Source organism: Pseudophryne corroboree, chromosome 6 (genome assembly GCF_028390025.1).
Source record: "Pseudophryne corroboree isolate aPseCor3 chromosome 6, aPseCor3.hap2, whole genome shotgun sequence".
NCBI lineage: Eukaryota > Metazoa > Chordata > Amphibia > Anura > Myobatrachidae > Pseudophryne > Pseudophryne corroboree.
This window is the reverse complement of record NC_086449.1, coordinates 118,521,637-118,549,568: the sequence shown is the minus strand read 5'-3', so window position 1 is coordinate 118,549,568 and position 27,932 is coordinate 118,521,637. Positions and strand designations below refer to the sequence as shown.

Below are 27,932 nucleotides of genomic sequence, written 5' to 3'. Positions count from 1 at the left end.
TGTGGCCTTTCCCAACTGTGTACAATCATTTGGAAAACTTCTGGATGAAGTCCCCACTCTCCCGGGTGGAGGTCGTGTCTTCTGAGAAAGTCTGCTTCTCAGTTGTCCACTCCGGGAATGAACACTGCTGACAGTGCTAACACATGATTTTCCGCCCATCGGAGAATCCTTGTGGCTTCTGCCATCGCCATCCTGCTTCTTGTGCCGCCCTGTCGGTTTACATGAGCGACCGCCGTGATGTTGTCTGACTGGATCAGCACCGGCCGGTGTTGAAGCAGGGGTCTAGCCTGACTTAGGGCATTGTAAATGGCCCTCAGTTCCAGAATATTTATGTGTAGGGAAGTCTCCTGACTTTTCCATAGCCTTGGAAGTTCCTTCCCTGTGTGACTGCCCCCCAGCCTCGAAGGCTGGCATCCGTGGTTATCAGGACCCAGTCCTGTATGCCGAATCTGCGGCCCTCTTGAAGATGAGCACTCTGCAGCCACCACAACAGCGACACCCTGACCCTTGGAGACAGGGTTATCCGCCGATGCATCTGAAGATGCGACCCGGACCACTTGTCCAACAGATCCCACTGGAAAATCCTTGCATGGGACCTGGCGAATGGAATTTCTTCGTAAGAAACTACCATCTTTCCCAGGGCTCGCGTGCATTGATGCACCGACACCTGTATACGTATTAGGAGGTCTCTGTCTAGAGACAACAACTCCTTGGACTTCTCCTCCGGGAGAAACCCTTTTTATCCTGTTCTGTGTCCAGAACCATACCCAGGAACAGTAGACGCGTCGTAGGAACCAGCTGCGACTTTGGAATATTAAGAATCCAGCCGTGCTGTTGTAGCACTTCCCGAGATAGTGCTACTCCGACGAACAACTGCTCCCTGGACCTCGCCTTTATAAGGAGATCGTCCAAGTACGGGATAATTATTTCGGCCATTACCTTGGTAAATACCTCGGTGCCAGGGACAGACCAACGGCAACGTCTGGAATTGGTAATGACAATCCTGTACCACAATATTGAGGTACTCCTGGTGAAGAGGGTAAATAGGGACATGCAGGTAATCATCCTTGATGTCCAGTGATACCATGAAATTCTCCAGGCTTGCAATAATCGCCCTGAGCGATTCCATTTTGAACTTGAACCTTCGTATATAAGTGTTCAAGGCTTTCAATTTTAGAATGGGTCTCACCGAACCGTCTGGTTTCGGTACCACAACATTTTGGAATAGTAACCCCGGCCTTGTTGAAGGAGGGGTACCTTGATTTCACCTGCTGGAAGTACAGCTTGTGAATTGCCGCCAGTACTACCTTTCTCCGGGGGCAGCAGGCAAGGCTGATGTGAGTTAACGGCGAGGGGGAGTCGCCTCGAACTCCAGCCTGTATCCCTGTGATACTATTTGCAGAACCTAGAGATACACCTGTGGGCAAGCCCACTGGTCCCTGAAGTTCCCGAGACGCGCCCCTACCGCACCTGTCTCCACCTGTGGAGCCCCAGCGTCATGCGGTGGACTCAGAGAAAGCAGGGGAAGATTTTTGATACTGGGAACTGGCTGCTGGTGCAGCTTTTTTCCTTCTTCCCTTGTCTCTGTGCAGAAAGGAAGCGCCTTTGACCCGCTTGCTTTTCTGAAGCCGAAAGGACTGTACCTGAAAATACGGTGCTTTCTTAGGCTGTGAGGAAACCGGAGGTAAAAAAATTTTTCTTCCCAGCTGTTGCTGTGGATACGAGGTCCCAGAGACCATCCCCAAACAATTCCTCACCTTTATAAGGCAGAATCTCCATGTGCCTTTTACAGGCAGCATCACCTGTCCACTGCCGGGTTTCTAATACCCTCCTGGCAGAATGGACATTGTATTAATTCTGGATGCCAGCCGCCAAATATCCCTCTGTGCATCCTTTATATATAAGACAACGTCTTAAATATGCTCAATGTTAGCAAAATATTATCCCTGTCTTAGCGTATTAATATTATCTGACAGGGTATCAGACCACGCTGCAGCAGCACTATTTATGCTGGGGCAATTGCAGGTTTCAGTATATAACCTGAGTGTGTAAATACAGACTTCAGGATCGCCTCCTGCTTTTTATCAGCAGGTTCCTTCAAGGTGGCCGTATCCTAAGACGGCAGTGCCACCTTTTGACAAACGTGTGAGCGCCTTATCCACCCTAAGGGATATCTCCCAACGTGACCTATCCTCTGGCGGGAAAGGGTACGCCATCAGTAACTTTTTAGAAATTACCAGTTTCTTATCGGGGGAAACCACGCTTCTTTACACACTTCATTCATTCATCTGATGGGGGAACAAAACACTGGCTGCTTTTTCTCCCCAAAAATAAAACCCCTTTTATGTGGTACTTGGGTTCATGTCAGAAAATGCGTAACACATTTTTCATTGCCGAGATCATGTAACGGATGTTCCTAGTGGATTGTGTATATGTCTCAACCTCGTCGACACTGGAGTCAGACTCCGTGTCGACATCCGTGTCTGCTATCTGAGGTAACGGGCGTTTTTTGAGCCCCTGATGGCCTTTGAGACGCCTGGGCAGGCGCGGGCTGAGAAGCCGGCTGTCCCACAGCTGTTACGTCATCCAGCCTTTTATGTAAGGAGTTGACACTGTCGGTTAATACCTTCCACCTATCCATCCACTCTGGTGTCGGCCCCACAGGGGGCGACATCCCATTTATCGGCCTCTGCTCCGCCTCCACGTAACCTTCCTCATCCAACATGTCGACACAGCCGTACCGACACACCGCACACACACAGGGAATGCTCTGACTGAGGACAGGACCCCACAAAGTCCTTTGGGGAGACCGAGAGAGAGTATGCCAGCACACACCAGAGCGCTATATAATGCAGGGATTAACACTATAACTGAGTGATTTTTCCCCAAATAGCTGCTTGTATACATATATTGCGCCTAAATTTAGTGCCCCCCCTCTCTTTTTAACCCTTTGAGCCTGAAAACTACAGGGGAGAGCCTGGGGAGCTGTCTTCCAGCTGCACTGTGAAGAGAAAATGGCGCCAGTGTGCTGAGAGAGAAGCCCCGCCCCTTTTTCGGCGGACTTTCTCCCGCTTTTTCTGGAATACTGGCAGGGGTAATTTTACATCTATATAGCCTCTGGGACTATATATGATGTAGATTTGCCAGCCAAGGTGTCATATATTGCCCTCAGGGCGCCCCCCCCAGCGCCCTGCACCCATCAGTGACCGGAGTGTGAGGTGTACATGAGGAGCAATGGCGCACAGTTGCAGTGCTGTGCGCTACCTTGGTGAAGACCGAAGTCTTCTGCCGCCGATTTTCCGGACTCTTCATGCTTCTGGCTCTGTAAGGGGGTCTGGAGGAGGTTCTTAGTGGGAGGAGCCAGTGCACACCAGGTAGTCCTAAAGCTTTCTTTAGTTGTGCCCAGTCTCCTGCGGAGCCGCTAATCCCCATGGTCCTTACGGAGTCCCAGCATCCACTTAGGACGTCAGAGAAATAATTTAACAGTGCTCTGTATTGGACTGAATTAAACGCACCTGTATCACTGGGATATCTCTTCTGCTTAATTAATCTATATGCTGTGGTGACAGATAGAAGTCCAGTACCTGAATTTTGCAATAACCAAACATATCAAAGGAATATCTTTATGCAGAAAGGTAGTGATTCTAAATGTCCAGTGCATAGATTTACGGTAACCAGTACATAGGTCAAGACAAGGAAATACCTTACATGAATACAGCAAAACTAATATCTCAAACTCTGGGTGGAAGGCAGAGTGGTTATATGCTTGCTGTCAAGAATCAGCTGCAAAGGCAGAGAAGCTAAAGGTGAATCTGCTGTCAATGTTAGACTGGAGTGTCCCAAAGGCCCTGACCTACTGCACCAGGTATTCACGGGTGGTCTCCCAGCAGGTACTGGCTTGACCCTATACTGTATAGCTTCCAAGATCGGACATGATTGGACATATGCAGTATGGTATGATAGTCACTAGAAACTCAGTAATTTTTCTCCTGAATCATTGATGGGAGTTCACGAAAAACCAAAGGCTATGGTTATCCCTAGTCAGTGATATCTAGGTGGTATCTGCTGTTGGTGTTAGGCAGAGAATGTGGACCTACCAGTTGGATAACTGTCGTTGGTAAAAGGGTTCACTGGATCACCAATGAGAGAGTCCCAGAAAGGAGAAAATACACAGAAGGAAAAGGTAAATGGTGCTAATAACTCAAGATATTCAATAACAAGATGGGGGAGGTTGTACTATTCAGAAGCTCCAAAACTTAAGGTTCAAGAGTTATAGACAGCTCTGCTAGACTCCCTGAAGTGTCAAAGGGAGTGTGGTAAGGTTCCCATCTATAAGGAAACCAGGGACCAGACAATAGATCTTGTGGGATCCGTTACTGACAGATATAATGGTGTTTACCCAGTGTAATACATATAGTGCATGCTGTTCACAATTCGCAATTTCAATGATACTGACCAACCGGATAAATATATAAAACACTTAAAATCCACAGGTATGAAAAGGTATTGGTAGGATCAAAAATGAATACTAAAACTTACAAAAACAGAGTGGTTTCATAGTCTGTGTTTAATAAATGCATATGGTCTCCAAAAAGAGAGCCACACTGGTATATCGTGTGCAGTATCTCCGTGTGTGTGCGAGTTAAACACTAAAGATGATGGTGAGGAGAGAGACCTGTCCGCTGTCTGTGCTGCACCAGCTGGTGTCCAGTCGCCGCTCCCGCTGCTTCGTGTAAATGGGGTTACCAGTGCCGATGTGTCAGTGTTTCCCTGCTGCTGCTGTTAAGATGCCTTTGGGGTCCCGCTGCCGAAAACATTTTTCGCCCATGTCGGCCGGGCTCGTTCACTTCCTGTCCATGGTTTCTCCTGGTGGCCGCTTTATAGCGTCACAGAGGAAAGAGGGACTGCTCCAATTGGTCCTGATGGGGTGTGTGGTGCTGTAACAAAGGCCCAATGAGGGTGCTCCATGTTTAATGGCACCCAGTACCAGACCATCAGCAAAAGTGACCCCAGAACAACATCAGCAATGCTGGAGGTGTTAGGGAACCCTTACACGGAGCTCAGGACGGCCATCCAACAGACAGAAATCAGCGATTAGTCCTTCTGTGAGCTCACCTACAAAACATACACGCTCATAGGTGGTGTCAGAGCTCATTAAGGATCCCATGCAGGTAAATGGAGGCGTTTCTGAGAAAACTACCTTCAACATAAATCAACATCTCTCCATTTAACTTAAGTCATATTTTGTGTGGGCAGATTTCCAAAACAATGACAAATGTATATTAGACTTCATAAAGCATAAATAAAAATTTTTAAAAGTGCCACTAGACATTATAAAGCGGCTGTCGCAGGGATCAGTCCAAAGCTGGATACACACTAGACTATATGCTCCATGAGCGATATTTTCAGTGTTTGCCCTTGAACTCCCAGGCAACAAAATCGTTCAGTGACATCATCCTCCCACCAACGTGAACACGCAGTTTCAGACGATATAGTCAAAACTGCCCTGCACGTACAAACGACAGAAGACAGAAGTGCGCATAGTTGTCAAAATAGTGCACACACACTGGAAGGTATAGTACAGAAATGTTGTTATCGTCTACATCATTAATAAAGATTGCCTAGTGTGTATGGGGCTTAACTTGCTGTATGGCTTACAACAGGTAACTGCATACTACAATTTTACCCATATAGCAGAAACAATGGACAGCTATACTATGAAAACAATTCATCTTGAAGTAGTGGACAGGCTCCCAGCTGTCCCCCGGTCACAGCAGATGTTCTCCATCTGCAGAGAGAAGAGCTGAGAACCCGAGACGGGACTGCAGGAATACGAGACGCTTGTTTATCAGAGGAGACAGCCCACACCGATACGTGTGCACTCACTTCCCTAGCAGTTTACACACACACACACACACACACACACACACACACACACACACACGTGGACAATATCACCCTCTAGATTGCAGACATTGAGGGTGTGCCGTTTGTTGCGAGACGTGCATTACGGACATGCCCATTGTATAGATCTGTACTGGGATGGCTGGCTCTGGCTAGTTATTCCCTAGAACCAGTGCTCACTCCAGGGATGCTGTAAAACAATTAGGAGAAGACCACCCTGTTGTGTACTTAAGACTATTAGCTGTACTGCAGCTGTCAGGCAGAGACAATAGACTGAGGGAGACATGGAAACCTTACAATACTTCTCTCAACCTAAACTGTAATGTATACATCACCACTACGCAACCTACGGCTGCCCAGCTTCCATGGAACTACAAGTCTCAGCTCTGCCATATTGTGAGCAGTGGGATACCGCTGTCTTCTAGAAATCTTCCGGGTTGCTTTGTCTATTTCACTTGAGATTGGGTGGGGTGCACAAATATATAATATGATAATAATGAGGAGTCTATTTTGTGCAATTAATATGTATTTATGCAGGAGGTATAGAAAAGCTTATAAATAAATACACTATGTAATAGACAGGTAGCGGTCTCGTGCAAGCACCGCAGGGCTAAGAAAGTTGCCACCTCAGGGATCCCATTTGTTGCTCAGAACACTTTCAGACCAGGTGCTCTGGAAGAGTCCCATCACTTATTAAAGCAGGAATAGTAAATTGCAGCATCCTACACTCAGACAACTTATTTGGGTAGCTGTAAAAACAATTATTATTATTATTTTTTTTTTTTAAATACAAATAATCTAATAAACGTTCTAGTCTTCTGTTCTATCCAGTACCAACTTTTCTTTTACCATGGCCTCGGGGAGGTGCAGGAAGCTTTGTACATAACAGAGAAAGCAGGTCTGATCTACTGCTGTGGAACTGCATTATGGATAAACAGGGGATTGCTGCAGTTACTACAAAAAACACCCGACAAGAATAAGCAAGCAATCTTATCAATTTACTAATGGATAGCCTCTTCACAGGTTCCAGTATGTGAAGGCTGCAGATCAACATGTGGGACCCCAGGAATGAAACTGCATATAACAAAAATAAGAATACAGTATATAATAAAAAAATAAAAATAAAAAAAAATAATGGATGATGTCCGTTTGAGCGTGCGTATGTGTGTAATACACACACACACACACACACACACACACACACACACACACACACACACACACACACACACTAACCAAAGTTCTGTACAACTTTGAGAAAGGCTAAGAGGTCACTGTAAATAGGAACGAATTGCAGGTGAAGCCTACGCTGTGCTATTGGAACTCCGGAAACAGCGCCATGTTCACAGCCCCTTTAAGATATTCCTTTATGTAACCATACGTAGGGCACAGAAGTGCTCTGCATCTTGTCCATTGCCACTAATAAACTGACCTCCACTGCAACTATGCTCATCCCGGATTGGCAAGGAGAACATTCTGATGCCCTGCCCATCCATTACCACTGTGGTCCTGTTCAATGACATGACCTGGAGCCCATTTAACCAATGTCAACCCTAACTCCTTTAATCTATGGTCACCTCCTGGACAGGAATACCCCTATGGGCACTACTTTAACTGGCTTCACTTTTTTCCGGTCACTGTAACATTCAACCCCAGCAGGCTGCACGCGTTGTGCCTCATCATCTGTAGTCCCTACCGGTAACGGTCACAGTTATCCCAGTCCTCTTTATTTATCTTCACAGTAAGCTAAGCACGCCAACTTCTGCTCGTTTGTGAGAACTAAATGAAGTCGATATGTAGGCATAACATACAAAAATTACACCCATGCATTACTTATTTATGGAAGAACAACACAGCCAGCTCTGTAGAAAACACGAACCAACACTGCCAACAAGTGAGGGCTATGAAAGGGTCAGAAATGTAGCAGCTGGTAAGGGGTCATCTCCCTGTCTCAAATGACACCAGGCTGCCCATATAGAAGGATTAGTACAAAGTATCACAGACAGGGGAAGCAGGAAGAGTTTGTCATTGGTCTGACACCCAGAAACACAACAAGCTGAGGATATAAATAACTTCCAGATACTCCCACTGCTGGCATCACCTGACCGGAGAGACAAAAAGGTACCGTCCTGCGCTAGTGTATAACTCTCACACTTCTTACCGGTAGTGAGGCGTGTGAGCTAGATGTGTGGTACACCCCCTTTCCAGCTCTAGATTATACGTATCCCACAAATGACTGGCAGAACTGCCCTTGTAGAGAGATTAACGCCACACGTAGAAAGTGACCATACAGGATTAATGGGAAAGTAATTTCCTGTTAATGTAACCATGTTTACCTGGACATAGGGGTCAATTCTATTCGGCAAATTAAGAATAGCGCCGGGAATTAGCTCCCGACGCTATTCAATTCAGCTGCTAGTGACCCGCAATTGTCGGGAATTCTTCTCTCATCCCCGGGGGATGAGAGAAGAAACCCGACATAAAAAGTGCGGCCTCGCGGCCGGCGCGAGACTGATTCTGACGGGAATCAGCCTCGCGCCGGGGAGTTAAGTCGGAGAATGCCCGTTCTCCCGACAATTCGACCTGTTTAGTCGGCGAGAACGGGACATCGCCGACTTAACTGGAGCTGAATTGAATAGCGTCGGGAGCTAATTCCCGGCGCTATTCATAAGTTGCCGAATAGAATTGACCCCATAGAATCCTGTGCATGCCTAGTGAGAGGAGTAATAACGGCCATATTACTGCATAAGAACTCTGCTATTCATCATTACAGGAAGATCAGGTGTATAGGAAAGTGCAACTCTCTGTGTCCTAATCATCATCAGAGGGAATCTTTATCTATGACCTGCCTGGTTAACATTCAGGATTTTGCCCATCCTACAATAGAGCAGGTACCTATGGATGACGACGACTTGTCGTAAGCCAGACGTACATGATACAGATTAAGAGACCAACACATTTTTAGTTGGGAACACTTTGCATATCTGCTGACCTACATGCATTTTGCCAATATCCTTGCACCAGCCCCTATAGGTGTCTGATAAAGAGCTGCTGTCACAGACCTTTTTCATAAGGCACCTGGAGGAACCAAATGCCTGGGCCCCTATGGAGTGTAAACACAAGGAAAGGTACACGTAGCATCCAGACAGCACAGCTGCTGGTGTATACGCTGGTGGAGCAGACTCCCATAGGTCATACTGTGCTCACCCTTGTCCTGCACTTACCTAGTAGTAGTATAAACTTATTTTAAGTGCATATGAAAATAAATTCTAAACAGACAGCCAGAGAGTACATGGCCTTAGATCATAGGTCTGCAAACTCGGTCCTCATTAACCCCCACACAGTGCATGTTTTGCAGGTAACCCAGCAGGTGCACAGGTGTATTAATTGCTCACTGACACATTTTAAAAGGTCCACAGGTGGAGTTAATTACTTCACTTGTGATTCTGTGAGACCTGCAAAACATGCACCGTGTGGGGTCCTGAGGACAGAGTTTGAGAACCTAAGTCTTAGATAGTATGGCAACTGCCTTCGTGTTCCCCAACATAACTACCAAGTCAGCTCTCAGAATGCTTTGTATGTAAATCTAAATATCTAATAACCGTGTGCCGAGAGACTAGTACTGGTGATGGATAGATCCGTTGTGTGCGTTCTATTACACAGGACTTTATACTTCATGCGTGATGATACATTTTGTATTTTGCTGCACTCGGATTCTCCTCTGTAGTGTACACTGCAGTCACAATGGATACAAACTCCACTAAGGACGGACGTCACATGTATAAAGGACATTAGCCACCAGCCCCGACAGTGCGCCCCCTCATCATGCAGTAACATGGGCAGGTATTAGGCACTGCTTGTTGATACAACACCAGGGTAGCAGAATAGCCTGCATTTCGCAGAGACTATGTTAACCACACTCAGATTTGCTGCCTTCAAATACTAACACTTATGGGGGGGAATTCAATTGAATGCGATGTTTAGCTCCTGGAATGAGTGCCTGGAGCTATTCAATTGGCTGCGCTGTAAACCAGTGACTATAGGATTCCTGCTTGTACCCTCCCAAGGTGACTATAGAAATCCAGCTAAACTAGTGCTGCATTTGCCAACAGCGTAATACCGTTTACCACCATTAAACCCTGTACATCAAGCGCTGTAACCTACATCTCCCAACTTATATACCGAGCACTATGCAGACAACTGAATAGCTCAGGGAACTATTCAAAATCACATACAATTCTCCACAAGGAGGCAGCATTTACTGTATATGTACAAAACCAAATAACCATCCTAGTAAGTTACTAGGACAGTACAGCTTTAGACTAGTAAATACTCCTATCTGAATACAGGTTCTGATCTAATACAGCAAGCTTATGTCATTTAGATTTCCTTTTAGACAACATTCACAGATCATACACAGCTGACTACGGTGCTTTCACAACAGACTTGTGGCAGGGGGTGTAGTACGGGTGACCGGCGGTCTCCTGACCGCCGGTCACCTTACCGACGCCGGGATCCCGGCAGCATACCGACGCCGGGATCCCGGCGGGGAGGGGCGAGTGCAGCAAGCCCCTTGCGGGCTCGCTGCGCTCGCCACGCTGCGGGCTCGGTGGCGACCTGCGGTCGCCACGGGTTCTATTCCCACTCTATGGGTGTCGTGGACACCCACGAGTGGAAATAGTCCCTGTTGGTCGGCATGCCGACCATCGGGATAGTGAGCCGTCATGTGGTCTGTCGGTCAGCCGACTGGCGGTGACATGACTACCACCCGTGGCAGGGAGTATGGAGCGTTCCTAGGCCTTTCTACATCCGGAGATTCCAAGAGTTATGTCAGGATGACAATCAGAGGCTGTGTGTGAGCAATGTGTGGCTCTGTGCCACTACCTCCTGTTAAGTGCAAATTGACATAAATTACACTGGAAACAAACAAACAAAAAAAAAAAAAAAACCTGTAGTTCCTAGAATTTATGTGCAGCCGATTCCGAAAACAGCATCCATTTCGTTCTAGGAGCTCTAATTTTTTTCAATATTTTTGACGTCATTACCTATTGTTCTTAGGATTACTTATGATTTTGCCGACGTTCTAAAGAGGCTTGCGCGTGTACTTTACATGTTCATACTTTTCTTGGGAATTATAATGCCACTAACTACACTGAACTCGTGGAGAAAATGCGCACTTCTTCCGTACACTTGGTTGTAACACGGGCATCAAAGTGCATTACCTCCACAGTCATTTGAATAGATTTCCACATTGTCTTGGTGATATAAGAGACAGGGTGAGCCATTTCACCAGGAAATAAGGACCATGGAAGAATGGTACAATGGGATACGCATATGACGGCCGACTACTGTTAGAGCATCCACCGCGAATGTCCAGGAACATTTAATTACATGAAATCAAAGAAACGTGGTTTCAGCAACATGTCTCAATGAAGAAACTTTCCTTTTGTTGTTCGTGTAGTGCTAGGCTTCTTGGAATTGATCCTTGTACCTTCATTTGACTGGCATTATCACATGCATAATACAATATGTATACATTTGTACAGATACATGTCATATCTTAAGAAGCATACCTCATGGACAAAAACTAATGTCATTTTCAGAATCTGAAACCCCAAATTACCCCAAAAAGAATCTAACATCTTCGTCACCAAAAGTTGTGTTCCCCAGTGTTATTTATACCCTATCAGACTGACAATAGCCGGGTCGCACCTGGGAATGTGTACACTGGTGCTTCCCAGGTGCGACGCCTTCAGACTTGCGGCCCGACCCGGCATATTGCTGGGTTGGTGACGTCACTGCTGACGCTACCGGAGGCGGTGCTTGGATATAATCATCTCTAAGCACCGCCTCCTCCTATGCAGAGAACGGGTGCCGGGTCGCCTTGACCCGGCTTAACCGTTCACACTGCACCGCATCCCGGGTCGATTCCGGATTCAACCCAGGTTGAGACCTGGGATGAAATGCTGGGATGCTCGACCCGGGATATTCTTTCAGGACCCTTTCACACTGAGCAAATTCCCGGGTTGATGCGCGTTCATGTGCAATAACCCGGGAAATATTTGTCAGTGTGAAAGGGGTATTAGTAGCTTGTGCTACATTTATTACAAATAACTCTGAATTAGGGCCCACTCGTTACATCAGGACCAAAAAATGTATAAATTTAGGAGCCAATAAAGATGCAGATCCATTGTCATTGATGGAAAGTACATCCTACTGTTAGGTGCCAGCAGTAAATGCTTTCAGTCTCATGGGCAATCCATGACATCCCTAGTACATGTCAAGCCCTGTTACACACTGAACGGTTCTGCTGCAGGCTCAGTCTCTTTTTCTGTTGGTGGGAAACTAGCTGTGGAATTACCTGCCAACAGCGGAAAGGAAAACAATTTGAATAAGATTCAAGGCCTCACCCAAACCGCCATATGCCTCTGATTATCACTGTTCTGAGAGACAGAAGCAGAGGAAACAATGCAGGTCAACTAAAAGATCAGACTGTGGCCCCAAAGGGTTTAGGTTTCTGAAGTGTTTTTTTTCCTCTCTCTGGGATTGGTGCTCATGTGTCCGAGGTGCTCATAAAGACTGCACAGGGCAGTCACTTCAGCCAATCTTCAAATAGGGAAATGGTTCGCTCATTTCCAGGCCATGGAGCCATAAGGCACAGGGGTCCAAGAAGCGATCAGTTCTGCTACACAACACCAACAGACTTTGCTCTGGGCCATACCACATCCCCCACACCTAGTGACGGGAGATTGGTGGGTGGGAGAACATATTCATTTTTGCTTATTTATTTCACTTGTTGCGCCCAGAAAGTGCGCAGTTTTTAATGGTCGCAACGCAAAAAGTTCCATTTGAGCGCTCAAACACTTCACTCTTTCCTCATTTCAGCTTGCCACCTCCCAAAGACAGCGAGCTGAAATGCAGGCACCGGCGCACGAATGGGGCAACAATTGAATAGCTCCGCTGGGCACCACCTACTGGCTGCCGCTCCTCTAACAATTAAATATCACCCACAGAGTCTATAAGGATGGCCATCGCTAGAGATTTTAAAGAACTCTGGGTCACCACCCTGGGTCCTTCCCAGAACAGATACTACACTTGATATTAGCCCAAAAAAGGCTGAGAAATGACCACACACTTCCCGGTATCTCTACATTCCTCCAAATCCCCCCCCCCCCCCCCCCCCCAAAAAAAAATAAAAATAAAAAAAAATCTCTCACTTCAGGACATGTCACATTATATTTGTTTCCATATAACTGGGCTGCCTGTACATGGCAGGTGTCCTGTGTGACAAATAAAGGTCTGAATTTAAACAGATACAATAGACTATGTGTAGTCCCATTCCCAAATACATTCAGGACTCATTTTATATTTGTAGCTCCTAACATTTGGGAAAGAGGTCAAGTTATTCAAATAAAATTGGTTTGCGTGTGCATATTTTAATAATCATGATATAGAGTTACACTGATAACAAGTACATCCAATTCTCTTTACTGTAAATGGTGGAGCCCCCGTCCTAATAAAGCACACCCAGTCCTACTGTGCTCAGACAATCGTACAAGTAACACCCGTCAAGAAGCCAGGAGGTCGTACACATCATTCTGCTCTCATCACATACAGTATGTACCCAGCTATATCCATCTTGTCTCATTATCCAGGCATTGGGCAATCTCGAGCAGGAAGATATGTTAAAAGGAACATGGAAAACATGCACCCACTAACCACGGTAAAAAGGACTTGCAAAAATCACATACCATTATGAAGTAGAAGCAGCAACTCCAAGGTGTAGATTTACTAAGAAGCAGATGCTCGTGGCTTTGACAAACTATTCCATAGCAAATCTACCCTTAATCCACACTATATATTTAAGGACACAATTCCTTGAAATAAATGGAGTATATTGAATGCTTTAACATAAATCCCTCTGGTTACTTTGATTTCTCTGACGTCCTAGTGGATGTTGGGAACTCCGTAAGGACCATGGGGAATAGACGGGCTCCGCAGGAGACTGGGCACTCTAAGAAAGAATTAGGACTACTGGTGTGCACTGGCTCCTCCCTCTATGCCCCTCCTCCAGACCTCAGTTAGAATCTGTGCCCGGCTCGAGCTGGTTGCACACTAGGGGCTCTCCTGAGCTCCTAGTAAAGAAAGTATTTATTAGGTTTTTTTATTTTCAGTGAGATCTGCTGGCAACAGACTCACTGCTACGTGGGACTAAGGGGAGAGAAGCGAACCTACCTGCTTGCAGCTAGCTTGGGCTTCTAGGCTACTGGACACCATTAGCTCCAGAGGGATCGAACACAGGCCCAGCCTCGGTCGTCCGGTCCCGAAGCCGCGCCGCCGTCCCCCTTGCAGAGCCAGAAGAACATCCTGGAAATCGGCGGCTGAAGACTCCGGTCTTCATTAAGGTAGCGCACAGCACTGCAGCTGTGCGCCATTGCTCCCCATGCACACCACATACTCCGGTCACTGATGGGTGCAGGGCGCTGGGGCGCCCTGGGCTGCAATTAGATTACCTTAAAATGGCAAAAAACACATAATATAGTCTAATAAACTATATGTGTAAAAATCCCTTGCCATAATATTAATATAAAGAGCGGGAGAAGCCCGCCGAAAAAGGGGCGGGGCTATCTCCCTCAGCACACTGGCGCCATTTCCTCTTCACAGCTCCGCTGGAAGGACGCTCCCCAGGCTCTCCCCTGCAGTTTCCAGGCTCAATAGGGTAAAAAAGAGAGGGGGGGCACTAAATTTAGGCGCAAAACTGTGTATTATAGCTGCTATAGGGAAAATCACTTTGTGTAGTGTAAATCCCTGTTTATATAGCGCTGTGGTGTGTGCTGGCATACTCTCTCTCTCTGTCTCCCCAAAGGACTTTGTGGGGTCCTGTCCTCAGTCAGAGCATTCCCTGTGTGTGCGCGGTGTCGGTACGGCTGTGTCGACATGTTTGATGAGGAGGCTTACGTGGAGGCAGAGCAGGTGCCGATAAATGTGATGTCACCCCCTGCGGGGTCAACACCAGAGTGGATGGATATGTGGAAGGTATTAACCGACAGTGTCAACTCCTTACATAAAAGGTTCGATGACATAACAGCTGTGGGACAGCCGGCTTCTCAGCCCGTGCCTGCCCAGGCGTCTCAAAGGCCATCAGGGGCTCAAAAACGCCCGCTAACTCAGATGGCAGACACAGATGTCGACACGGAGTCTGACTCCAGTGTCGACGACGACGAGACTAATGTACATTCCACTAGGGCTATCCGTTGCATGATTACGGCAATGAAAAATGTGTTGCACATTTCTGACATTAACCCAGGTACCACTAAAAAGGGTATTATGTTTGGGGAGAGAAAGCAACCAGTGGTTTTTCCCCATTCAGATGAGTTAAATGAAGTGTGTGAAGAAGTGTGGGCTTCCCCTGACAAAAAAAATAGTAATTTCAAAGTTACTAATGGCGTACCCTTTCCCGCCAGAGGACAGGGTACGTTGGGAGACATCCCAGAGGGTGGATAAAGCGCTCACACGCTTGTCAAAAAAGGTGGCACTACCGTCTCAGGATACGGCCGCCTTAAAGGAGCCTGCGGATAGAAAGCAGGAGGCTATCCTGAAGTCTGTATATACACACTCAGGTACTATACTGAGACCTGCTATTGCTTCAGCATGGATGTGCAGTGCTGCAGCAGCGTGGTCCGATTCCCTGTCTGATAATATTGATTCCCTTGACAGGGACACTATATTGCTAACCATAGAGCATATTAAAGACGTAGTCTTATACATGAAAGATGCACAGAGGGATATTTGCCGGCTGGCTTCTAGAATAAATGCAATGTCCATTTCTGCCAGGAGAGTATTATGGACTCGGCAGTGCACAGGTGATGCGGATTCTAAAAGGCACATGGAGGTTTTGCCTTACAAGGGTGAGGGATTGTTTGGGGATGGTCTCTCGGACCTCGTTTCCACAGCGACAGCTGGGAAGTCGACATTTTTACCCCAGGTTCCCTCACAGCCAAAGAAAGCACCGTATTATCAGGTACAGTCCTTTCGGCCCCAGAAAGGCAAGAGGGTTAAAGGCGCGTCCTTTCTGCCCAGAGGCAGGGGTAGAGGGAAAAAGCTGCACCATACAGCCAGTTCCCAAGAACAGAAATCCTCCCCTGCTTCCACTAAATCCACCGCATGACGCTGGGGCTCCACTGGTGGAGCCAGGTGCGGTGGGGGCCCGTCTCCGGAACTTCAGCGACCGGTGGGTTCGCTCACTGGTGGATCCCTGGGTTCTACAAGTGGTATCTCAGGGATACAAGCTGGAATTCGAGACGTCTCCCCCTCGCCGTTACTTCAAATCAGCCTTGCCAGCTACTCCCCCGGACAGGGAGGTAGTGCTGGCGGCAATTCACAGGCTGTTCCTCCAGCAGGTGATAATAAAAGTTCCCCTCCTTCAACAGGGACGGGGTTACTATTCCACAATGTTTGTGGTACCGAAACCAGACGGTTCGGTGAGACCCATTCTAAATTTAAAATCCTTGAACACTTATATAAGAAGGTTCAAATTCAAAATGGAATCGCTCAGGGCGGTTATTGCAAGCCTGGAAGAAGGGGATTACATGGTATCACTGGACATCAAGGATGCGTACCTGCATGTCCCCATTTACCCACCTCACCAGGTGTACCTCCGTTTTGTGGTACAAAACTGCCATTACCAATTCCAGACGTTGCCGTTTGGTCTGTCCACGGCACCGAGGGTATTTACCAAGGTAATGGCCGAAATGATGATACTCCTTCGAAAGAAGGGAGTTATAATTATCCCATTCTTGGACGATCTCCTTATAAAGGCGAGGTCCAGGGAACAGTTGTTGGTCGGAGTAGCACTATCTCAGGAAGTGCTACAACAGCACGGCTGGATTCTGAATATTCCAAAGTTGCAGCTGGTTCCTACGACGCGTCTGCTGTTCCTGGGTATGATTCTGGACACAGAACAGAAGAAGGTGTTTCTCCCGGAGGAGAAGGCCAAGGAGTTGTCATCTCTGGTCAGAGACCTCCTGAAACCAAAACAGGTGTCGGTGCATCACTGCACGCGAGTCCTGGGAAAGATGGTAGCTTCTTACGAAGCAATTCCATTCGGCAGGTTCCATGCAAGGATCTTTCAGTGGGATCTGTTAGACAAGTGGTCCGGATCGCATCTTCAGATGCATCGGCTGATCACCCTGTCCCCGAGGGCCAGGGTGTCTCTGCTGTGGTGGCTGCAGAGTGCTCATCTTCTAGAGGGCCGCAGATTCGGCATACAGGACTGGGTCCTGGTGACCACGGATGCAAGCCTCCGAGGTTGGGGGGCAGTCACGCAGGGAAGAAACTTCCAAGGACAATGGTCGAGTCAGGAGGCTTCCCTACACATAAATATTCTGGAACTAAGGGCCATTTACAATGCCCTAAGTCAGGCAAGACCCCTGCTTCAAAACCAGCCGGTGTTGATTCAGTCAGACAACATCACGGCAGTCGCCCATGTAAACCGACAGGGCGGCACAAGAAACAGGATGGCGATGGCAGAAGCCACAAGGATTCTCCGATGGGCGGAAAATCACGTGATAGCACTGTCAGCAGTGGACAACTGGGAAGCAGACTTCCTCAGCAGGCACGACCTCCACCCGGGAGAGTGGGGACTTCATCCAGAAGTTTTCCAACTGATTGTAAACAGTTGGGAAAGGCCACAGGTGAACATGATGGCGTCCCGCCTAAACAAAAAGCTAAAAAGATATTGCGCCAGGTCAAGGGACCCTCAGGCGATAGCTGTGGACGCTCTAGTGACACCGTGGGTGTACCAGTCGGTTTATGTGTTCCCTCCTCTTCCTCTCATACCAAAGGTGCTGAGGATAATAAGAAAGAGAGAAGAAGTAAGAACTATACTCATCGTTCCGGATTGGCCAAGAAGGACTTGGTACCCGGAACTACAAGAAATGATCTCAGAGGACCCTTGGCCTCTGCCTCTCAGACTGGACCTGCTACAGCAGGGGCCCTGTCTGTTCCAAGACTTACCGCGGCTGCGTTTGACGGCATGGCGGTTGAACGCCGGATCCTCGTGGAAAAAGGGCATTCCGGTTGAAGTCATTCCTACGCTGATAAAAGCTAGGAAAGATGTGACAGCAAAGCATTATCACCGCATATGGCGAAAATATGTTGCTTGGTGTGAGGCTATGAAGGCCCCCACAGAAGAATTTCAGCTAGGTCGATTTCTGCACTTCCTACAGTCAGGAGTGACTATGGGCCTAAAATTGGGATCCATTAAAGTCCAGATTTCAGCCCTGTCTATTTTCTTTCAAAAAGAACTGGCTTCACTGCCTGAAGTTCAGACGTTTGTTAAGGGAGTGCTGCATATTCAGCCCCCTTTTGTGCCCCCAGTGGCACCTTGGGATCTCAACGTTGTGTTGGATTCCTAAAATCACATTGGTTTGAGCCACTTCAGACCGTGGAATTAAAATATCTCACGTGGAAAGTGGTCATGCTTTTGGCCTTGGCTTCGGCTAGGCGGGTGTCAGAATTGGCGGCTTTGTCCTGTAAAAGCCCCTATCTGATCTTCCATATGGACAGAGCAGAATTGAGGACGCGTCCCCAATTCCTCCCTAAGGTGGTATCAGCGTTTCATTTGAACCAACCTATTGTGGTGCCTGCGGCTACTCGGGACTTGGAGGCTTCCAAGTTGCTGGACGTAGTCCGGCCCCTGAAAATCTATGTTTCCAGGACGGCTAGAGTCAGAAAGACTGACTCGCTGTTTATCCTGCATGCACCCAACAAGTTGGGTGCTCCTGCTTCTAAGCAGACTATTGCTCGCTGGATCTGCTCCATGATTCAACTTGCACATTCTGCGGCTGGACTGCAGCATCCTAAATCAGTCAAAGCCCATTCCACGAGGAAGGTGGGCTCTTCTTGGGCGGCTGCCCGAGGGGTCTCGGCTTTACAACTTTGCCGAGCTGCTACCTGGTCGGGATAAAACACGTTTGCAAAATTCTACAAGTTTGATACCCTGGCTGAGGAGGACCTTGAGTTTGCTCATTCGGTGCTGCAGAGTCATCCGCACTCTCCCGCCCGTTTGGGAGCTTTGGTATAATCCCCATGGTCCTTACGGAGTTCCCAGCATCCACTAGGACGTCAGAGAAAATAAGAATTTACTCATCGGTAATTCTATTTCTCGTAGTCCGTAGTGGATGCTGGGCGCCCATCCCAAGTGCGGATTGTCTGCAATACTTGTATATAGTTATTGCCTAACTAAAGGGTTATTGTTATGAGCCTTCTGTTCGTGAGGCTCAGTTGTTATTCATACTGTTAACTGGGTATAGTATCACGAGTTGTACGGTGTGATTGGTGTGGCTGGTATGAGTCTTACCCGGGATTCCAAATCCTTTCCTTATTGTGTCAGCTCTTCCGGGCAGTTTCCCTAACTGAGGTCTGGAGGAGGGGCATAGGAGGGAGGAGCCAGTGCACACCAGTAGTCCTAATTCCTTCTTCGAGTGCCCAGTCTCCTGCAGAGCCCGTCTATTCCCCATGGTCCTTACGGAGTTCCCAGCATCCACTACGGACTACGAGAAATAGAATTACCGGTGAGTAAATTCTTATTATTTCGATTAAGCTGCTACTAAATTAGTTAATTCAACCAGATACACAGAATGTGCTTAGCATAAGTTCCCAACATCTCTCCTCCGCATGATCACAAGGAGCTTGGTGACTGACTGGCTCGGACTAAGATTGGGGGGGGGGGGGGGGGGGGGGGGGGGGGGATATTCAGTTCCTGGCATTGATGTGACGTGCCTTTCTGAAACGTCACATCGAATCCAGTCAGCATTGCAAGTTTTCCCTCGTGGGAAACTAGTGAGGCCAACACCACAGTGACTGGCCAATATGCGCACAGCCAGGCACCATGGCACTACGTGCCACATAGTATTTTTTTTATTACCTGTGGCACTGCCACAGATAAAGATCCTTATGGTAACCACTGCCCCAAAACTGACTATTTTCTGACTCCCTATGCGTGCTATGGTATGTATTACATTAGCTCTAAGTGGGCGATTCAATTGCTTTGCTCGCCCAATTACCCGTCTAAAGTGACGGGAGACCGGGGGGCTCAATTCAATTGTATTTTTTTTTATCGCGCCCACACAGGCTGGGTTTAGCTGTGTAACATGGCTAACCCCAACCAAAGTGCTGGGCGCAACACGAAAAGTGCCATTTGCACACTCAAGTCACTTCTAGCGAATTTCAGCTAACCAGCACAGGGGGCTGCCAACTGAAATATGTCTCCCTGCGGCTCAGAGTGCCCAAACGGAGCAACAATTGACATGCTCCATTGGGCGCCATCTAGTAGTGTTCGTGGGGAGAAACAATTGAATTCCCCTCTTTGAAAATAAGCACTAACATTTTATAAACACATTTTCGAGATAGTATACACTAATGGAGCTACCCTACAACCTGTTGCCAGCTTGTGATTTTACTGGCATGGTGCATTTTATTCCTTACACAATGGACACGATGCGGGGGAAGCTTCCTTTGTACCTTAAAAATGTATAAAACTTGTTATGTAAACTAGTCATTACTTGACAGAGGGAAGGAGGCAGTTGCCGTGGAAATCCTGACAGCATTGCTGAACATAAGTCTGGAAACAAGGCACCCATCTGTTCATGTTTGTTAGATAAATGTATGTTGGTCCACATTCACAGCAAAACATATTTATAGCATGTTAGTGTAGCAGGAGGCAATTCATAGGCGATAGCTGGAAAGTTGGAAACGAGTTATCACATCGCAGCCTGTTGTACAGACCAGGAATATGAACATGTTCTGCAGAAGTCTAAAGCACCATCCTGTGGGTCCTAAAGAGGACACTCTGAAATGCCCATTACATCCTGTCATTACCCAACAGTCTAAAGACTGCCATCATGGAAACAGAAAATAGCAAGTGGGTAGATAGTGCTGCAAATATAGAATGGTTAACTTTTAAGGAGTGAATTCAATTGTTTTTTTCGTATCTGTAGCTCCCCGTCTAAAGCGATGGGAGCTATTCAATTGTTTGTGCCACTGAATGCCCGTAACTTATCGCAGATGTTGCACCCAAACGCACTGGGATTAGCAGTGTAAAGCGGATAAACCTGTGCAAACTACTGAGTGAGCTGCTGTTTGGGTTCCCAAACGCCAGACTTTAGACCAATTTTTGCTCACATCTTAGGGGGTGTGATAAGTAATGAGCAACCAGCATCAAACAACTGAATAACTCCTATCAATTTAGATGAGAGCTACGGACACAAACAATAAATAAATAAATTAATCAGATGTTTTGGGTGGCTAAAACAGGATTTTTTAGACGCATAAACTCTTGTCAATATTCATTTGTATTTGGGTGCCTGGGCACATCGCGCATGTTGCGCCCAAACAGACCGGATTTAGCCGTCTAAAAAGGCTCAGCCCGTCTAATCTCCCTGCTTTGTTTGGACTCCCAAAGTGCTGAGTTTCCACACATTTTTTTCTTGCACCTCAGGAGGCTGCGAGAAAAAAATGCCAGACCCGTGGCTACTGGGCGTCTAAACGAAGCAGCAATTGAATTGCTCTGTTTTGCGTCCCTGGTGATAGCCGCAAGGGAAAACAATTGAATCGGTCCCAATGAGGTAAAATCCTTAATGTATTTTGGTGTTTTTTTATTTTTGAGCATGTACCTAATAGGGCCTTGGTTTATAGTGTTTTCAATACCTAATTAAATTGGTAAGAGAGCCGTCAGACTCGGTGGGCCATGAGTTTTTGTACAGGAAATGTTATTTTGGAAATTTATGAATGACACACACACTATGCAAATGTATGAATAGTTGTTATGGGGGAGAAGCGGCATCAGCGCATGTTATGTGCGCTATACAGCTTCTCCCCCATGTATGATGGCTGCGGTGTGGGCACAGTCACAGTAGTGCTATGTGCCCAGACATGCGCAGGCAATGTATGACTGACCGTTCCAACACCTGCAGCTGTCAACTTCACCACATACACCACAGCAGGGATAGCCTGTGGCGGTGCCGTCTCCGGACTGGTGATCTTGCGTGAGTAGTAGGATCCCGCACACTCGTAGAGGAGCCGGCCGGGAAGAAGAGACAGCGCGTTAGCTCTGAGCTGACCACGTGTATGTGGTAAAATTGACAACTGCAGGTGTCGGAACGGTCATTCATACATTGCCTGCGCATATCAGGGCGCATAGCACTCCTGTGACTGTGCCCGCACCACAGCCATCATACATTGGGGAAAAGCGGTATAGCGCACATAACATGCGCGGATACCGCTTCTCCCCCATAACTGTTCATACATTTGCATAGTGTGTGTGTATCATCCATAAAATTCCAAAATAACATTTCCTGTACAAAAAACCTCATTGCCCACCGAGTCTGCCAGCTCTCTTGCCAATTTAATTAGGTACTGAAAACACTAGGGGGGTCATTCCGACCCGATCGCTCGCTGCAGTTTCTCGCAGCGCAGTGATCAGGTCGGAACTGCGCATGCACCGGTGCATGGCAGCCGTCATTGCCTAGCGATCGCCTCTGAGGCAGAGGCAGCCGCTGGGCGGGAGGGGGCTGGACGGCGGCGTTAAGCGAGCGCGGTCTGGCCAACGCAGGACCGTTGGAGGGGGGGTCCGCGGTGGCTGCGTGACGTCACACGCAGCCGCTGCGGGCCGGGGAGCGTCGAGTAGCACCCGGCCAGCACGCTAAAGCTGCGCTGGTCGGCAGCTACTCTTGAAGTGCAAGGGCATCGCCGCTGTGCGATGCCTTTGCACTTCTGCGGGGGGGGGGGGGGGGGGGGGGGGGGCACTGACATGCGGGGCGGACTAGCCCTGTGCTGGGCATCCCCCACATGTCAGTGTGAATGATCGTAGCTGTGCTAAATTTAGCACAGCTACGATCAACTCGGAATGACCCCCTATAGACTAAGGTACTATTGGGTACATGCTCAAAAATAAAAAAAGCACCAACACCAAAATACATTAAGGATTTTACCTCACTGGGCCGATTCAATTGTTTCCCCTTGCGGCTACCCCCAGGACGCAAAACAGAACAAAACAATTGTTGCTCCATTTAGACGCCCAGTAGCCACGGGTCTGACATTTTTTCTCGCAGCCTCCTGGGGTGTGAGAAAAAAAAAAGTGTGGAAACTCAGCACTTTGGGCGTCCAAACAAAGCAGGGAGATTAGACGGGTTGAGCCATTTTAGGTGGCTAAATCAAGTCTGTTTGGGCGAGACATGCGCAATGTGCACGGGCACCCAAATACAAATGAATATTGACAATAGTTTCTGTGTCTAAAAAGTCTTGTTTTAGCCACCCAAAACAACTGAATCGGCCCCAAAGCCATCAGTAGAATTGACTGTCTATGACAAACGAGTGCACAGAAATAACTGACAATAGTTTGATACCACTGCTATAATTATACAAAAGCAACCCAATACATCAAGACTTAAGGATTAAAACAAATTCTAAAATGCTGGTGCAATAGGAGGATGCTGAAGTCAATGCAACTTGCACTTTGGTGTCCGAAACATTTACACCCCTATGGGACTAGCTGTAGAAGAAAAGAGGAAAGCTTGTTGATCTTATCCTACAAACACAATTACTCCTTTTTCACCAAAAAACAAAAACAAAAAAAAAAACGTGTGTCCGACCCAGGTAATTGAACACCGTTTCCAGCCATATCACATTGGCTTTAAACACCGTTCACACCACAGGTTGGACCTGGGTGAGTGGGGGATCTTCCCTCTGCCAAAGGGGAGCCGGCTCTCTATAGGGTTTTAGTATTACCAGGGTCACAAATGTATACTGCAGCTTACCCGGGTCCTACCCGGATTCGACCCTGGCAGCCATGGCCGGATTCTTAGGTAACTGGACCAGGGTTTTTTTTTTTTTGGGGGGGGGGGGGGGGGGGGAGTTGAGACCCTTTTACAAAGAGCTGTGACCCGGCTAGACCCAGCAATAACCCGGGTTATTGCGGCAGCAGAAAAAAAGGGATATAAATGCCTTCTACTGCCATTACCATGAGTAACACTGCTGAGTAATCCTGGGAATATACGAATATAATGCCTGTCAGACCGACAGGTATTTTATCTAGCAGCCTGACACCCATCAGATATCGTAGGCATCTGCTCTGAGATATCTCACAGTGAATGGCCAACATATATGTCTCTCCCCTGGGGTAGGGACATTTCCCGGTTTCTCCGCCGTGAAAGAACAGGGGAAATGCCCGTCGGTCAACAGCAGCAGCACATACACCGCCGCCAATTTTCAACTTCAAAATATATTATCGGACATGTTAGACGATCTGGCATGCCGACTGATCAATATGCCTGCATACACTATTTTTTTCCTAGGGAACGATTCAATTCACAGAGAGCTGAATAGCACCGGGAATTAGCTCCTGGGGCTATTCAATACAGCGCCCCCTGTGACACCAGACGACTGTATTTTTTCTCGCACCCCTGGAGGGATGCGAGCAGATATCCGAGAAATGCGCCGGTCCGATGCTGATTTCTACCCTTATCGCGATGGAAACAGCATTGTGCAAGGCACTTAAGTGCCTGGCACAATGTTTAGTCCGGGAGAACGGGCATTCTCGGACTTACCATTGCGCTGTATTGAATAGCCCCGGGAGCTAATTCCCAGCGCTATTCAACTCTCTGTGAACTGAATCATGCCAATGGCGTGTGTCATTTTTAGATTACCATAAACAGTATTCAACCAACTTCCCACGGACCTCATGTTCTTCCTTATAACAAAATAAATACAGGAACTATACATTATCTTGATCCATTTACAAACACGAAGTGACTCGCATGGTGTCCACAGGCACCGGAATAATATAGGCAGCATGAAGATGAACTCAGGAAAATGATGCCACCATCCAGAAACTGAGGAATTGCTCTGAGGCAGGAACTCTAAAGTGGCAAACAGGCATTTACTCACCTTGTCTTTTTCATGAGACAGTAGACACACTGGCGGCAGCGAGGCCAACGATTCCCATCCCTGTTTGCCCTCTGTCTGCTTTGAATTTAGTTTGTACAGCGATCCATCCTTTACGATTCTCCCATGGCCCAGTGCCCGCTTAACTGCAAGCCTTAGCTGTTGGTGGAAAGCCGAAGCTGCACCAAAAGCTGCCCCAACATCCCGCTGACTCCGCAGAAAGCGTTCAATACTCTTCAACGAAGAGCCCCCTGGCTCGGAGAGCCCTTCCAATGCCCTTCTCAAGAGCCGGTGCCAGTCCACACCCTCTGGCCGCCCTGGGCTCCTACCAGTCTTAGGTAGTGACAAACGGCCTGGGTTATCAGGGTCCTTGTAGGAGTTCTGCCCTTTGTTGGTAACCTTAAGCACTGTTCCATCCTTAACACTGAGTTCCAGCTGCTCCAAGACAGTGTGGCGATCAAGGCCATGCGAAGTGGACACAGCATTGCAGACGCGCTCTTCTGATGGGCGCTGCTTCTGTTTCTTCACCTTCCTGATGGCCTCCAGGATCCATTGCGTATACAAAGGATTTGCCAACTTCACCATGATGACTGTATATCCATAGAGGTTTAGCCTTGGTCCTGGAGGGAGGAAAGGAGGCTGGCGCTGCCCGGAGGCTGGCTCACCATAGCATACACCAAGCTCCTGTCACGCCAACCGTACCAAATTCTAGGATTCTTGGTATGTTGTGACAAAGTAGGACAGAATATAACCTGGAAGACTTCTGTTATACCAGGTGATGGACAATGCGACAAAGAATGATCGTCTCAAACCTGAGAAAAGAAAAAGGAGTGTATGTCACAAGTTTTAATAAGTACCACCACTATGGAGCAGCACATTGTATGTACCCAAAAACAATATTTTTAAATGTACCAGGAAAAAGATTACCCCATCTACTAAACAAAGGAATAAGACACATGGTAATTGCAAAAACATACTTACTGTGTCATATTAGCGACAGCCTACTATACAATGTCAATGTACAAGATGAAAATTAAGCTTACTTTGGAAGCGTTGTTAATTTTGCATGCAACTATACTACTCGCAGTATGTTAGCTGAAGTAAACACAACGACAGACATTAAGATCACAGACAAGCTGTGATACTTGCAGACTAGATGGGCCAAGTTGTCCTTATCTGCCATCAAATTCTATGTCTAGGTTAATTATCGAATAAGTTAACATTGTTCCTGAAAGCCAAGGAACAATCTATTGCTAATAAACCCAGACCAAAATGGTGAACGATGTGGCATGAAACAATTTCTGCAAAATTGCTAAGTGTGAAAATATCAAGCCAACTCCAAAATGATGCAACGAAACCCTATAGCAGACAGCAATACTTTTTATACAGAGGCACCTGTCACTCACCACATATATAAACATAAGCATGTGTTACATGTGTTCTAACACCTGTACGGCGCTAAATACACATTGTGGCACTAACTGAATAAAATGTCATCACAATAACAACATCACTGAACACAGCATCATAACCTGCAGGCATCTAGTGATAAACACACGCTGTCAGTTGTACGTCCAAATTATATAAAAGAACAAATAAATAAATAAAAGTGTGCAAAACATTTTGGCTATGCCAACACTAATGTAGCCAATAACATTCAACACCACAAAACGATGACCTCACACAACAGGACACAAAACCAAAATGATGGGAAAGCTAGCAGGATAAGACTAATCATGTTCCTGGTTGCCATGTATGTAAGCGTTGGCTATCTGTAACCATGGAGCTCCTGCAAGAACTACAAGTCTCAGCATGCTATGTCAGGAGCTGCTTGGCAGGAGATGCTGGGACTTGCAGTCCAGGAAAGTCACATGTTGCTTGTTTTGTATACAAACACTCAGAGCTGCTGTGTGGGCATTATGGGCTGTGTGTACACACTCTCACCCCATGTGTAAGGAATTAGGAGCTGCTCAGACACAATTCCCTGTAACACACATTATATAATGCTCAGTATCACTAGAAGAAGCAGCATGCCCAGTCTGGGGACATGACAGAAGCACACAGTTGCCCACATACGATGTAGCGGCCACTGCACTTAACTATACACTGCAGCAGAACGATACAAACACTCTCGCATCATGCCCTACATCAGCCGGACCAACCGCCCCCCCAGCCGGCAACAAAATGTACGCAAGTCCCCGGCTCGCTGAGGCGGCGTAGGCCTTAGGCCAGGGCCTGGAAAGAGGTCGGAAGGCGGCCCTGGGTGGAGCCGGGCGGTTAGAGAGACAGCCACCGTAGCACCGGGAGAAGCAGTAGTCGGAAAGAAACGGTGAAAGAGCGAGATGAGGGTGATCTCTTACCGGGAGTCCCAGGAGGCAGCAGCGACGGAGCGCGGAGACACCCCGGGCTGATGCGGCGGCCATCTTGAAAGCTGAAACCCGGGGAGGTATGGCGAAGCCTGGAACAGCGCGGCGGGTGGATGTACAGTTGCTTGGAAGAGCGCGGGTGGCGTACAGACAGGTAATTGAAACAGCGCGGCGGGTCCACAGACAAAAAGACAGAACAGCGCAGGAAAATGCAGCGGGAGGTGAATAGAACAGCCGGAACAAGGGGTGGAGTTGTTGTGTGTATATCACGTTGTGGGCGTATCCTCAGTGCATGGAAACCGGTCTTTGCTACATAGGGGAGGAGCTGTGAGTACAGTAGGTCAGGGAGGAAACCAGCCAAGGAACAGCGGCTGAAACTGGTTGCTGATTGGCTGGTTTACGTCATCGGTAGGAGGGGCCGTTTGGTTGTTGTTGGACGGATTCAGTGAGTCAGAGAGGGAGGGGCGGACGTGAGTGGAATAGCAGCTCGCATTTGCTGATGGGAAAGAGCGGTCAGGGAAAAAGGCGCTTGGGTTAGCGGGCGAGACCATGTGACCGATAACGGGCAGAGCCGCCGAAACAGCCATGTTAGTTGTGGGCAAAACAATAGGCGTCCATCTTTTTAACCCATTACTTCCCTGATACATTGTAGTGTTACCCTACATAACCCCTCCCTTCATGCATATGCAAGCTAGCCTTAATATTGGTATGCAAACGAGA

General features: G+C 47.5%; 1 protein-coding gene across 2 annotated transcripts in view; it reads right to left on the bottom strand.

Annotated features, from left to right (window-relative positions):
- The window catches only part of KAT6A (lysine acetyltransferase 6A), a 115,470-nt gene extending 87,753 nt beyond the window's left edge, over positions 1 to 27,717 (bottom strand). The window contains exons 1-2 of one of the 2 annotated variants that reach the window (XM_063931752.1): positions 27,207 to 27,717; positions 24,850 to 25,658 (exon numbers count right to left, since the gene is read on the bottom strand). In XM_063931752.1, coding sequence (XP_063787822.1) covers positions 24,850 to 25,431 — 582 coding nt within the window. In that variant the 5' untranslated portion in view covers positions 25,432 to 25,658; positions 27,207 to 27,717. The remainder of the gene's footprint in view (positions 1 to 24,849; positions 25,659 to 27,206) is intronic. The other variant, XM_063931751.1, reaches the window with a different exon arrangement.
- Positions 27,718 to 27,932: the final 215 nt, after the last annotated feature.